The sequence below is a fragment of the Rosa rugosa genome, unplaced genomic scaffold (genome assembly GCF_958449725.1).
Source record: "Rosa rugosa unplaced genomic scaffold, drRosRugo1.1 SCAFFOLD_216, whole genome shotgun sequence".
Classification (NCBI taxonomy): Eukaryota; Viridiplantae; Streptophyta; class Magnoliopsida; order Rosales; family Rosaceae; genus Rosa; species Rosa rugosa.
In genome coordinates, this window is record NW_026908915.1 from 1 (window position 1) to 14,038 (window position 14,038).

A 14,038-nucleotide genomic window follows, 5' to 3' on the forward strand; every position below is an offset into this window, starting at 1 on the left:
AAACTGAAATTTACCATTATAAATACGAACGGTTCCGGTTTGACAGATTCGGTCCGTTCGTGTAAATTGCAGTTTTGGATGCCTTAACGATCACCAATTTGGCTGAAATTTTGTAGAGGTGATCTATATATTAGGACCTAAAAACTGAACGGTTAAGATGTGAAAATGTGATCGGAAAGTGGGTGAAAACACAAAATCCGTACCTAAACCTTAGGTAAGGACATCCTTACCTGAGAAAAATCCTATATATATATATATATATATATATATATATATATATATATATTTGTTTTTTTGTCTATTTTGATCCTCTAGCTGCCATCAAGTGTGTATCCTTTGAAGACAGAAGAAAAGACGTATATGTTAGCTTAGAGCATCTCCAACAGTGATAGCTATCTTCATAGCTAAAAGTAGCTAAAATTAGAATATAGCTAGTTGAATATTGAGTTATGCTCCAGCAGAATACCTAAATCTCAAGTTAAATTTAACTTTTAGTTAAATTTCTCTTTTCTCTAGCTAAATATAGCTAGGTCTTTTAGCTAAAGCTAAATTTAGCTTTTGTTTAGCTAGTCTGCTGGAGATTAAACTTAGCCTAAAATTAGTTAAATTTCAAATTTTTTTTGAAATAAGTATTCTGTTGGAGATGCTCTTAGTTTCCTTGTAACTCATTCATATGTAAAGTTAATAATAGAAATAGGAAGGAATATTGTTCAAAGGAGAACCAGCTGCGCATGTTTCCCTACAATGACAAAGCTGCAAAAGTTCTCAATTTTTAAGTTCTTGGAAATTACACTCTTAGAGTCTCTTTTGGAAAGTTCAATAAAAGTTTCTTTTCTTGGATATTTCGATGATTAAAGTTCTTTTCGTGGGAATATTATCAGTCTAGTTTCGTGCGGACCAAATGACATAGTTATCATCTTAACTTCTGTACATGACTTCTTTTGTGGAAAGCCGTTCAGTTCATTTTCAGTCAGACCAAATAGTGGGTCTTGATGCATGCAAGTGAATTATAATTAGGTTAAACCTTCCACATTATTCGCCAAAGAAAACTTTTCCACATTAGTCGCCAAAGAAAACCGAATTTTCACATGAAATTAAAGGGCATGATTAAGTAAGAATCGGTTACCTATCCACACTCTTCTCCTACTCGATGGAATGTTAGAGAATTGTTCATCTTAGAGGGTTTTTCTAGAGATAAGATTAAGGAGAACTCATGAACCAGATACATAACGTACACATGAGGAATGTAACTGCTGCTTTTTTAGGGATACAGATTTTAGTATTGCACCCACTTATTTATGTACATATTCTTCGCAATTAAATCATTTATTGGGCCAAAAAATTAGATATTTATTTCAAATATAAAAAATATCTGAATTTATGATAAGGTACCCTAAACGATCCTTCTCTTCCCTTCCCTTCTCGTCGAATCTATCAAAATCTAATACTGGGTAGACATCAACCAGTAGTACTTTACTATATGACCTCCCGTATTTAAAAAATCCAATTGCCTTCTTCAACAAATTAACAATCAATAGATTAATTAAGAATGACCCTTTAAACAGTCATAGAGTGAAACAGACAAAGTGGAGAAGTCAAGCAGCCCATAGTTGTTGTGAAAATCCATCAATTAATTAGATTATTACTGTCCCTGAAATGTCCCTGAAATTTAAAGAAAGGTCAGGTCAAACTGACTTGATTCATTCTTGTTCAAACTTCAAACTAGTAATTCATTTCTGTGATCAAAATACCAACAAAAAAGGTATTATGCCCCCCTCCAATCCCTATGCAATATCATAGCAATTTCATATTAATTTCCACACAAGCTGCACCCAGCATCATTCCCCACTCACCCCACTAGAATAACATTGCATTACCAATCAATTCACGCTATAAATGGCCACTTTGAGTCTCACGTCTTTCACACAAACGAAAATCCAGTCCTCACACTAAGCCTCTCTTTGTCTCTACCATTGTTCTCACTCTTCTTTCTCCCGCTCTCATATTACCTCCATAGCTTAGCCAGCCATATATATCATTGTATCAATGGGTACGGAGATGAATATGCTTCCCAAATGTGAAGCCAATTACGCTGCTCTTACACCAACGACTTTCTTGAAGAGAGCCGCGGCGTTTTATGCTAACCGCACCTCCCTCATCTACGAAGGCACCCGCTTCACTTGGCACCAAACCTACGACCGCTGCTCCCGTCTTGCCTCCTCTCTTGTTTGTCTCAACATTGTCAAGCATGATGTTGTAAGTATCCATATTCTTTTTATGTTCGTTAACGGTCTGACAACATTATATACAGAGTACTGAATTGGTTTTCGTTTGCTTGACTTACTGTAGGTATCAATCCTGGCTCCTAATGTTCCGGCAACGTACGAGATGCACTTTGCGGTGCCCATGGCTGGTGCGGTGCTCAACACCATCAACACCCGCCTTGATGCGAAGAACATAGCTTCCATTCTCAAACACTCAGGCGCCAAGGTCTTCTTTGTGGACTGCCAGTTCGTCCCGGTGGCGCGTGAGGCTCTCAAAATCCTTATGAACAATTCCGAGCCCTCCATGATGCCGTTGGTCATCGTGATTGATGACATCGACTCACCCACAGGTGTTCGATTGGGCGAACTGGAGTATGAACAACTCATCCACAAGGGCAATCCCGGGTTTGCCTCCGTCGAGCTTGACGACGAGTGGGACCCAATAGCTTTGAATTACACTTCTGGCACGACGTCTGAACCCAAAGGCGTTGTGTACAGCCACAGAGGTGCTTACTTGAGCACTTTAAGCCTAATCCTGGGTTGGGAAATGGGGAGCGAGCCTGTTTATCTATGGACGCTCCCCATGTTCCACTGCAACGGCTGGACCTTCACTTGGGGTGTGGCGGCACGCGGCGGAACCAACGTCTGCCTCCGAAACACCACCGCCTACGACATCTACCGCAACATCAAACGACACCAGGTCACCCACATGTGCTGTGCTCCCATCATCTTCAACATTCTCCTCGAGGCCAAACCCCACGAGCGCTGCGAGATCGTCTCCCCTATTCAGATACTTACCGGTGGAGCACCACCCCCAGCTCCGCTGCTGGAGAAAATAGAGCCGTTGGGTTTCAAGGTGACACATGCATATGGCCTGACTGAAGCAACCGGACCGGCTTTGGTTTGCGAGTGGCAGGCCAAGTGGAACAAGCTTCCCAAGGAGGAACAATCAAATCTTAAAGCAAGGCAAGGAATAAGCATTTTGACTCTGGCTGATGTTGACGTGAAGGACTCGGAAACAATGGAGAGTGTTCCTCACGACGGCAAAACCATGGGGGAGATTGTGCTGCGTGGGAGTAGCATCATGAAGGGTTACTTCAAGGACCCAAAGGCCACCAACAAAGCGTTCAAGAACGGCTGGTTCTTCACCGGCGATGTCGGTGTTATCCACCCAGATGGTTATTTGGAAATCAAAGACAGATCGAAAGACGTGATCATTTCAGGAGGTGAGAACATTAGTAGTGTGGAATTGGAGAGCGTGCTTTACAGACACCCCAACATTCTGGAAGCGGCGGTGGTGGCAATGCGTCACCCACGGTGGGGAGAGACTCCTTGTGCTTTCGTGGCCCTTAGAAACAACGACTCTAACGTGAAAGTAAGCAAGCCTGATATCATCAGTTATTGTCGGAAGAACTTGCCGCATTTTATGGTTCCGAAAAGGGTTGAGTTTGTGCCTGAACTGCCGAAAAATTCAACCGGGAAGATTCTCAAGTTCGAGCTGAGGGAACGGGCAAAGGCCTTTGAACCGGTCGACGTATCGGAAAATCAGCAGCAAGCCGTCATGGATTCTCACCCTTCTCGCTATAACGAGCAGACTCTGGCTTTCTCCCGGCTTTAAATTTTACTTTTGTTTTGCTTAATGCCTTAATCCAATTGAGGTAACTTGGCTCCCAAGTTGGGGAAACGTGAAATAGTAAGAAAATATGTTGTTGCTGTTACATGCATAATCAAACGTGTAAGCCCAATATTGGGATAACATTCAACCGCTACTGAAGCTATATGTCTTTATTGTTGTATGATATGGGCCCTGGTTGGTCTCAACTATTATGCGACTATGCAAATTCCTCGTAATCTAATGTAAAGAGAACTCAGATCCTTTTTTTTTTTTTTTTTTTTGCTCCTCTTCACGATCAAAACTGCTCCACAAATATCGGAGGAAAAACTTGACGCATCTAGGGTTTGCTGGTTTGCTCGTCCGGCGGCGTCCTTGTGCCTACGCGGGCCTTTGGCTTTGGCGGGGTAAGGTGGTTGCTGCCGGACGGGTTTGGGCTATTCTCCAACGTGTTATGGTAGGTAAGGAGTTTGTGATCAGTTTTTCTTCTTTTTGGATGGCAGCGGCGGCAAATCCTATTGGAACACGAACCATGGGTTGGAGCGTGTTGGCATTCGATCGGGGATGGAGTTCTCTACGGTGGCTATGTAGGTGGTTTGGGGTATCCTCTAATGGATCTTGGGTGGAGGTTGGGTGGCGGTTTGCAGATGGAGAGGGTTGGTGGCAGAGGTGGTTCGGGGCCGATCTGGGTTGGTGGTTTAAGACTCAAGGTCGGGCGTCGTTGGGCAGTTGGCACGGATGGGGTTGCTGGGTGAGTGGTGAGTTGGTGGTGTGCGAAGGAACTGGTGGAAGGGATGCTGCAGTTGCTTACATATCTCCGGCGATGAGAATTTCTGGGTTGCTGTTGGTGGCTTCAATGGGAAGTAGAGTTGATTGCATTAGTGTCTCTTTGGTTATTTTTAGGATTTTCTTTGTTGGTTTTTTAGGTCTGATAATAAGTCCCTACTCACTTGAGCTAGGGTTTGGGAGTCTTGGTCTTGCTGTGCTATTTTTATGGTGTTCTGCCTGGGGATTATTTGTTAAATTGTCGGTGCTTTCTGGTTATCAATGTGATGGTGAATTGCCCTTGCACGTGGTCTGGTTTTGGGACACGGTGTTGAAGAGGGTGAAACAGTTCGTCTTGATGTTGGTGACGAGGTCGTATCGGGACACTCGGGATTGGTTATCGTTCTGTGTAGCCTGGGGTGATAGGCGTAAAAATTGGTTAGGGGTTGGACCTTTTCGGTTCATGGAAGTTACTATTAGTGGCGGACCCATAACTAGGGATCTTGGTAGGAATATGTGTCGTGGTGTTGATACCACAACCGGTTATTCCAATGCTTTGTAATTTTTTTGGTTATTAATGGATTCTATTTCTTCTCAAAAAAAAAAAAAAAGAGAACTCAGATCCTCTATCCCTTATTTTCCTGTCTCCATCCCTGTGACCCATTCATTTTATGACACCTGTTACTTTAATAAACGCATGCTTAACACCGTTAACGGCTGCTCTAGAAATTAAAAATAAAGTGTTTAAGGAGTAAACTAAAAATATATATTCATTAAACAAGCACCATCCCGGCCACCATTGACCATTGCATTCTTTAACGCCACCATCGTCAAAACTATTCCAACGATCAAGAGCACAAAATCTACCCAGATCAGACCAGCATTCATACTACAAAATTACCACTTGTCTAGAACAGCAATCAAACCACAAAACCTTCTAACCAGATGGTTCCTTAGTGGAATGAGAAGTTGTCAAATGGTGAAGCGGCTCCGAGAGTTCAATTGAATATTTAATCTAAATCAGGATAAATAGTTTGAGGTGGTCAAGAAAATTGTGAGTTTAAGTCTGGGTTAGGGAAATTTGGTTAATCAATTACTAGCCCCTTAACATGGGCTTCGCACATGTCACATGTCAATTGGCTTTTATTTTAATTTTAATTTTTTTAAATTAAAAAAGTTATCTCTCTTGATTTTAGGGAAGTTTCTCCTTTTTTGTGTGTAAGATATTGCAATTTTTTGAAATATGATATAGTCAATTAACTATCCTATCCTCATCTAGAAATAATTTATTTATTAATACCTATATTATGTGAGGGCATATATGGTAGTTCAAAAATTTAACCATTCCCTCAAGAATTGGCTTAATTATCTAAGATATAAAGATTTTCAGAGTGGCCTTCAAAATTTAGATGTAGAATTAATAGAGATACCAGAGAAGTATGCTGTGAGAGACTAAGAAGATTGGTTTGGGTGAGATATTAAGGTGGGTTTCATGGTGACACGTAAAACTTACTAGCCCAATAAGGGACAAAGGATTTGCTACCAGAAATTTTATTTTGGGTCAATAAAAAGAGATATTGACATTCTATGAATCAAAATGAACAGGTGTCATAAACTGAATGAGTCACAGGGATGGGGACAGGAAAATAAGGGACAGAGGATTTGCTGCCAGAAATTTTATTTTGGGTCAATAAAAAGAGATATTGACATTCTATGAATCAAAATGAACAGGTGTCATAAGCTGAATGAGTCACAGGGATGGGGACAGGAAAATAAGGGATAGAGGATTTGCTGCCATAAATTTTATTTTGGGTCAATAAGAAGAGATATTGACATCGGGTCATTTACTACAAGTCAATCGACAATCTGGACAACAAATCATGTGCAGTTTTGCAAATAAATACATTGCGGTCGGTGAGTTATGATTTGTTCATTAGAATAATTGATCTTGTGAAAGCTAAAAGTTCAAATCATTATCAAATGAGTGGGGTGGATTTTTTTATTTTTTTGAAGGAGGGCCGGTGCGGCTGCCCTCAAGGCCTCAAGCCTTGATTAATGAAACCATAGAATACAAGGGGGGAAACCCCGTATTACAATATGTAATGTATTCTAACATGCACCAGTTAACAAAGAGTGCACGTCTGACAACTCTATTTACTTTGACATAACGGAAAGTTAACTCTACAACGGAGAAACATCATAACAAATAAGTAGGGTGGATTTTTTTTTAAATAATTAAGTTATGGTAGCTAGGGTTGAAATTGATGATAGATATATAGTTTTGAAATTGTAGGCCGTGGAGAGACAATAAATTCTTTTAATTTTTTTTTAAAAAAAATACATGGATGCATGACATACATATGGTTGCTACTTTTAAGGCTTAGTTACTTAGACCATAACTTATTTTACTCTAATGAAAAATTTATTAACCATAACCAAAAAATTTCTTTACAACGGGACGTGGTTTAATTAGAAAAGGACTTTTGATGCGCTCAGCTAGACCTACTTCCTGACATTTTGTGGTCAGTTTTCATTTCTCATTTTTAAGGAAGCCGCACATGTCTTCGAGTTTCGACATAAGTACTGCACGAGTTATGTATGAAAAATCAAATATACACGTACCACAATCTTACTCTTATCTTCTTGTGTCACAGTACGTGGACGGGGAAGAATGAGTTTCTATTTTCATTACGGCTTTTAGAGTTTTATTTTAGCACTTCTTCTATTTGGTGTGTTCATTAAATGCGGTAAACTTCATACATGGTACTTCGTTGAAATAGGATGAATGAGTTTTGAAGAATTAATGGAAGGTATATAAAGGAGAACAGTAAATAGAATGGACTATTAGAGGATCTAGCAGATCCATATGATCTTAAGATAGCCAGCCACATTCAAATTTTTTTGGACATTGTTATTTATAGCCAGCTAGTTTTCTCAACAAAAGAATAAGCCCTGATGAAACTCACATGCCCGGAAAACAAAACATTATCGAACCTCTTCTTTCAGCTTTAGTTATACTCAACATGGCAGAAGCATAAACTTTGCAGTTTGCCCACATATGGAGCAAAGATAAATCATCTAATCCTTGATTATTCATTATTTTTTACTTTCAATTCTGATTTTTCTACTATTTATTTTGATTTATCACTTGCATCATTGAATCTTAGGGTTTTTGGTTTCATCTCTCCAGATTAGGTGTTTCTCATTTTTTACTATTTGAATTATAATACAATTATCGAAGAAAAAAGTCCAAATTTGGTCATTGTTTTGATCATTTCGCCCGAAGTGCAACAACCGTTTTTCTCATACACAATTTCCTGGCCAGAAAGTTTTCCAATTTCCAAGTGCTTATTCAGCCAACAAATAAAGACCTTAAACAATGACTGGAAATCAACCATGCAAATATGCACAAGACAAGGCATGTGCCGGAGAACAGTGACTATTGTTTTCTAAGAAAGGTTTCATGATCATCATCCATTATCGTTATTCTGATCGAGCTAGCACTGAAACCGCAGAACAGTGATGCCCAGGTCAAGCACTCATCCTGGTGTGAAAACCTATTAGTTTTTTGGTCAAGGAAAACCTATTAGTTTTTGTGTAAACACTACCTGGAATTTAAAGAAAGAAAGAAAGAAAAGGTCGGGTCAACAGATTATTTCCGAGTCTTGTCTCTAGCCAACAAAAAAAAGGTTAGTAAGTAATATCGTAGCAATTTCGTATTTATTTCTCCACAAGCTTCACGCATCTACGAGCATCATTTTCCACTCTACCCACTAAAACAACGTGGACCCATTTCTCATAACCAAAACATTTCCCCCTATAAATTCCCCTCCTCACTCACTTCAAGTCTCATCTTTCGTAACCAAAAAAATATCAAGCATCATCTACCATCCACCCACAATCATCTACCTCTCGATCTCGCTCTCTTTCTAAAGCTCCCTCCATAGCTTTCTAGCTTTAGAAACAGATAAACTAGCCTAAGTGAGTAATCAATAGTTACTTAAAATGAGTGCACCGATGAATTTGCTTCCCAAATGCGATGCCAATTACGCAGCTCTCACCCCTACAACTTTCTTGAAGAGAGCTGCTGCGTTTTATTCCAACCGTACTTCCCTCATCTACGAAGGAACTCGCTTCACATGGCGCCAAACCCATGACCGTTGCTGCCGTCTCGCTTCTTCCCTTCTTTCTCTTAACACTGCCAAACACGACGTGGTAAGAACCAACAACCTACGGATTGACATTCTAGCGACATAACATGTTTTGATTAGGTCACGATGATAGATGTAGGTACTTACTTTTGTTTTGCTTAATTGTTGCAGGTTTCGGTGTTGGCTCCCAATATTCCTGCATTGTATGAGATGCATTTCGCCGTGCCGATGGCTGGTGCCGTACTCAACACCATCAACTCTCGACTTGATCCCAAAAACATCGCCTCCATTCTCAAACACTCTGGCGCCAAGGTCTTCTTTGTCGACTACCAGTACGTCCCTCAGGCGCGTGAGGCACTCAGGATTCTCATGATGAGCTCTCAGCCATCCATGATGCCGTTGGTCATCGTGATCGACGACATCGACTCACCCACCGGAGTTCGGTTGGGAGAACTCGAGTACGAGCAGCTCATCCACAAGGGCAATCCCCGGTTCGTCGGCGTCGACGTCGCCGACGAGTGGGACCCAATTTCCTTGAATTACACTTCTGGCACAACTTCTGAACCAAAAGGTGTTGTGTACAGCCACAGAGGTGCTTACTTGAGCACTCTGAGCCTAATTCTGGGTTGGGAAATGGGGGGCGAGCCTGTTTATCTATGGACGCTCCCTATGTTCCACTGCAACGGCTGGACCTTCACCTGGGGCGTGGCGGCACGCGGTGGGACCAACGTCTGCCTCCGCAACACCACCGCGTACGACATCTACCGCAACATTAAAAGACACCACGTGACCCATATGTGTTGCGCTCCCATCATTTTCAACATACTCCTCGAGGCCAAGCCCCACGAGCGTTGCCACATCACAAACCCTATTGAGATCCTCACCGGCGGAGCACCACCACCGGCTCCGCTGCTCGAGAAAATCGAGCCGCTCGGGTTCAAAGTCACCCACGCGTACGGCCTGACCGAAGCAACCGGACCGGCTCTGGTTTGCGAGTGGCAGGCCAAGTGGAACAAGCTACCGAAAGATGAGCAATCCAAGCTGAAAGCGAGGCAAGGGATAAGCATACTGACTCTGGCTGATGTGGACGTGAAGGACCTGGATACAATGGCGAGTGTTCCCCACGACGGCAAGACAATGGGAGAGATTGTGTTGCGTGGAAGTAGCATTATGAAAGGCTACTTCAAGGACAGCGCGGCCACCAACAAGGCATTCCGGAACGGCTGGTTCTTGACCGGAGACGTCGGCGTTATACACCCCGATGGTTACCTAGAAATCAAGGACAGATCAAAAGACGTGATTATCTCCGGTGGGGAGAACATCAGCAGTGTGGAATTGGAGAGCGTGCTCTACAGACACCCAAACGTTTTGGAGGCGGCGGTGGTGGCAATGCCGCACCCTCGCTGGGGTGAGAGTCCCTGTGCTTTCGTGACGCTCAGAAGTGACACCACCGTCGTGACGGAGGCTGACATCATCGCCTACTGTCGGAAGAATCTGCCGCACTTTATGGCTCCGAAAAAGGTGGAGTTTGTGGCTGAGCTGCCCAAGACTTCGACCGGGAAGATTCAAAAATTCGAGCTCAGGGCTAGGGCCAAGGCATTCAACGTCGTCGAATCATCGGATCAACAAGTCATTGATCCTAGTTACAACGAGCAGATTCTTGCTTTGTCCCGTCTGTGAAGTTTTTTAATTTTAATTATGCCACCCAATCAATTATTATAGAATAAAACTTGTACAGTGCCTTCAATTACTAGTTTAATTACTTAAGCATTACATCCGATTAATATACTAAGTAGTCTTTTTTAAACTACGTACTTGTGGCTACTTGCTCAGTTCTTGCTATCTAATTTATTCATCATATGCTCGTTTCCTAAATTTTGTATACTACCTCAGACTTGTTATAAATTAAACCTATCCTTTTGTATAAAAAAAGACGATCGAGGTCATTTCATATTATATGTAAGCCTGTTGCAATAGCTCATTCACGTTCTCCCTCTTTCTGCAAATAATATTTGGGTAGGCACGCTCGATCGATCTTAGCCAAAAGGCTGAATGAAAGGTATTGTCTCGGTCAGCTTTATACCTTTTCTCATTTGCCTCATAAATAATGCATCAATTATGCATAACCTACATAACCAAACTGAGAAATACCAGCAACAAAATCGTTATTCTTTTAGTGTAGAATATAGAGAGCATTGTTGGTATTCCAAGTCATCTTTCCAAGTAGTAGATATTTGCAAAATTAATCAAGTCGAACTATCGAAGATAGCTTCATCGTCCACATGTGGCATATATAGCTGTTTGTTTGTTTTTTTTTTTTTAAACGTTATATAACTAAACTATCAATGATTTGATTTGTTATCACTTTTAAATTTGGGGAGTGAAATTTGCACTCCCCTTTTTGCAAACTACACTCCCATTATCATTTTAATATTTTTATTGCCATAATTACCCCCTATGACTACTCTCTTTGCAGCTGGTTCTCTACGTTTCATATTTTACATCTGCCTTCAACAAACATAAAGGCACAATAACCTGACATAATGAAGAAAGAGGTTGCTTAGTCTTTTATATTATGCAGCTTGAGGAGGCAACCTCTGTTCTTTGACACTAAAAGACACCCAAGTTTTGATTCTTTTAGATATGGAGTACCTTGGTTACACCAATCCAATGCAATGCTCTGCAAATTCCCTAAAATTTTTGGGAATTGGAATCTCCATAGACAAATTTGAGGTATAGTTGGCTGACTCAATTTCTAGTAGCTGTGGCTTTCTTTGGCATCAGAGTGATTTTCTCGCCGAGGACCTTTGGATCCAAATCAGACGGTTCAAAGTCGTCGAAACGCTCCAGCTACCAGAAGCTGGCTCATATTCTCAGCTTCTCCACCGCGTTCGGCGCTGCTCTCTGGGTCACTTGCATCAATTTAGTAATCTGCAAAGCAAGAAGTTTCCAGCGTATTTCACCGTGGTGGGAATTTTTTGTGCGATATCAATAGCTTCATTTGGGTATTTGCATCCATGGAACTCTTCCACTTTGGCAGACAAGTACTAGCTCGGCTTTTTGCTTGCTTCCTTGGCCTTCAATCTCACCAATTTGTTCGTCTTCACGCCCATGAATATTGAGATGATGAAGCAAAGGCATAAGATAAAGGGAATAGAACATTGATGAGATCTTGTGGTTTTCTTACCCATTAATTGTGATAAGAGATGCAAATGGATGGAAGGGGACACAGTTTAGAAGCAGAGGGAAAAAGAGAGAGACAAATGAGGAAGAATGATAAAGAAGTTAAGGGCAAATTGAGAATTTCTATATCTAAGGAGTGTGGTTTGTAAAAATTGGTGTGCAAATTTCAGTCTCCTTAAATTTTTCTTTACTATATAAATTAGCAAAAAGACCAAGTTTTGGCAAGTGGTTTCAGCCTCAATCTATATGTTGGCTTGGCTCGATCCCTGATGCAAAAACGCAGGATCAGGCTACATACTTCAACATGAATCCCACAAGGGTAGATTAATACGTACAGCAAAAATCTTTGATAAAATGTTAGCCCCTACCACTTTTCTATATCAATTATTAGCGACATGCTGACCAAGATGCCAATCATGGTGTACGAGGAGTGGGTACTAGCTAATTGCATGAGAACATACTGTTCATTCAGGGATATTTTTGTAATATTGTCTGGAGATATTTTTCGGTTTCATGTGGTTTGAGTAAGCTAAAACAGAAGGAACATGGATCACACAAAAAAGAGCGAGTTTGCTTTGTGGTCGAAACTCGAAAAGGTATGATTACGATTGATTTCTGCTCATAACTAATTATACAATACATAGAACTCCATGAACTCTCATCTCATATAGTCATATTATGATAAATACCAACGTTGAAAGGGTTAAGACGTATACATATATCTCATCTATACATGCAAACTCGCTGTGTGGACTTTTCAAATTAATATAATCCATCAGAAAACTAGCTGCTGAGGATTGATGTTAACGAATTATTCTAAAAAAATTTAAGCCGGCCAATTAATAGGTTTAATTCACATTTTTGAGAATAACAAGAGTTTATTTTTTCTTTCGATCTGCGTGTGAAATAGAGGCCAAAGGCCTACTGGAGATAATTGCATCGTACTGTCTAGGAGCCTAGCTGCCCCGGATAGATCATCTAATAGTGTGCACAAGATCGGAATGTGGAACCGAGGGGCATCAAGATAGAAAGACCGAGCTCCAAAGGAACTTCTTCTAATGATATATGTCAAGTTTTGTATCCATCCACTAAAGTGCCGAGGGACGAGGATTTGAGAATACTAAGGATTCGAGTTCAAAAAATAAAAATAAAAAGAAGACTAAGCATTAGTATTGAATAGAGCGTGTATGATATAAATTCATTGGTTAATTTTACACACACACGCAGCTTTTCTGGTGAGGGATCTATTTTTTTGGTAATCTTAAATGATCGCTTATTAGACTAACTTTTCGGTCACATGTTGATATCTCCACCGTTCAATTTTTAGGTTTTCATGAGTAGATCACCTCTACTAATTTTCAATCAAATTGATAATCATTAAGGTACAAAACTAAATCAAATCAATGGACGAACCGAATCTGTCCAACCTGAACCGTGCTTGTTCATAATTAGTAAATCACGATTATGAATACCCAAATGATCATCGATTTAGCTTAAAATTTGCAGAATTGATCTACCCATAGGGTCCTAAAAACTGAACGGTTGAGATTCGATATGTGATGGAAAAGTGGGTCCCACAATACATATATATATATATATATATATATATATATATATATATATATATATATATATATATATATATATATATACAGATCTTATCCAGAGCGATGCCTCGCTCTGAAATTTCAGAGCGAGGTTAGGGTTTAGAGTTACTTTTCGGTCGCATATCCACATCTCGACCGTTCAGTTTTTAGGTACTAATGTATAGATCATCTCTGCAAAATTTCAGTCAAATTGATGGTCGGTAAGACATTGATAACTGCCTTAAAGCTAGTACGGTCCAGGTTGGACAGATTCAGTTCGTCCACTGGTTTAAGCGAGTTAGATACCTTATAGATCATCAATTTGGCTGAAATTTTGCAAAGATGATCTATACATTAGTACCTAAAAACTGAACGGTCGAGATGTGAATATGAGACCGAAAAGTGACCCTAAACTCCAACCTCGCTCTGAAATTTCAAAGCGAGGCATCGCTCTGGATAGGATCTATATATATATAT

At 40.5% G+C, this 14,038-nt stretch overlaps 2 protein-coding genes across 2 annotated transcripts; both read left to right on the forward strand.

Annotated features, from left to right (window-relative positions):
* The first annotated feature begins 1,850 nt into the window (after window positions 1–1,850).
* LOC133724175 (trans-cinnamate:CoA ligase, peroxisomal-like) lies at window positions 1,851–4,118 on the forward strand. Its single transcript, XM_062150884.1, has 2 exons — window positions 1,851–2,256; window positions 2,350–4,118. Exons 1-2 carry the CDS (start codon window positions 2,047–2,049, stop codon window positions 3,880–3,882), a joined length of 1,743 nt encoding a protein of 580 aa, XP_062006868.1. The 5' UTR covers window positions 1,851–2,046; the 3' UTR covers window positions 3,883–4,118.
* Window positions 4,119–8,481: 4,363 nt separating this feature from the next.
* Window positions 8,482–10,602, forward strand: LOC133724174 (trans-cinnamate:CoA ligase, peroxisomal-like). The gene is made up of 2 exons (XM_062150883.1): window positions 8,482–8,856; window positions 8,964–10,602. Exons 1-2 carry the CDS (start codon window positions 8,647–8,649, stop codon window positions 10,470–10,472), a joined length of 1,719 nt encoding a protein of 572 aa, XP_062006867.1. The 5' UTR covers window positions 8,482–8,646; the 3' UTR covers window positions 10,473–10,602.
* Window positions 10,603–14,038: the final 3,436 nt, after the last annotated feature.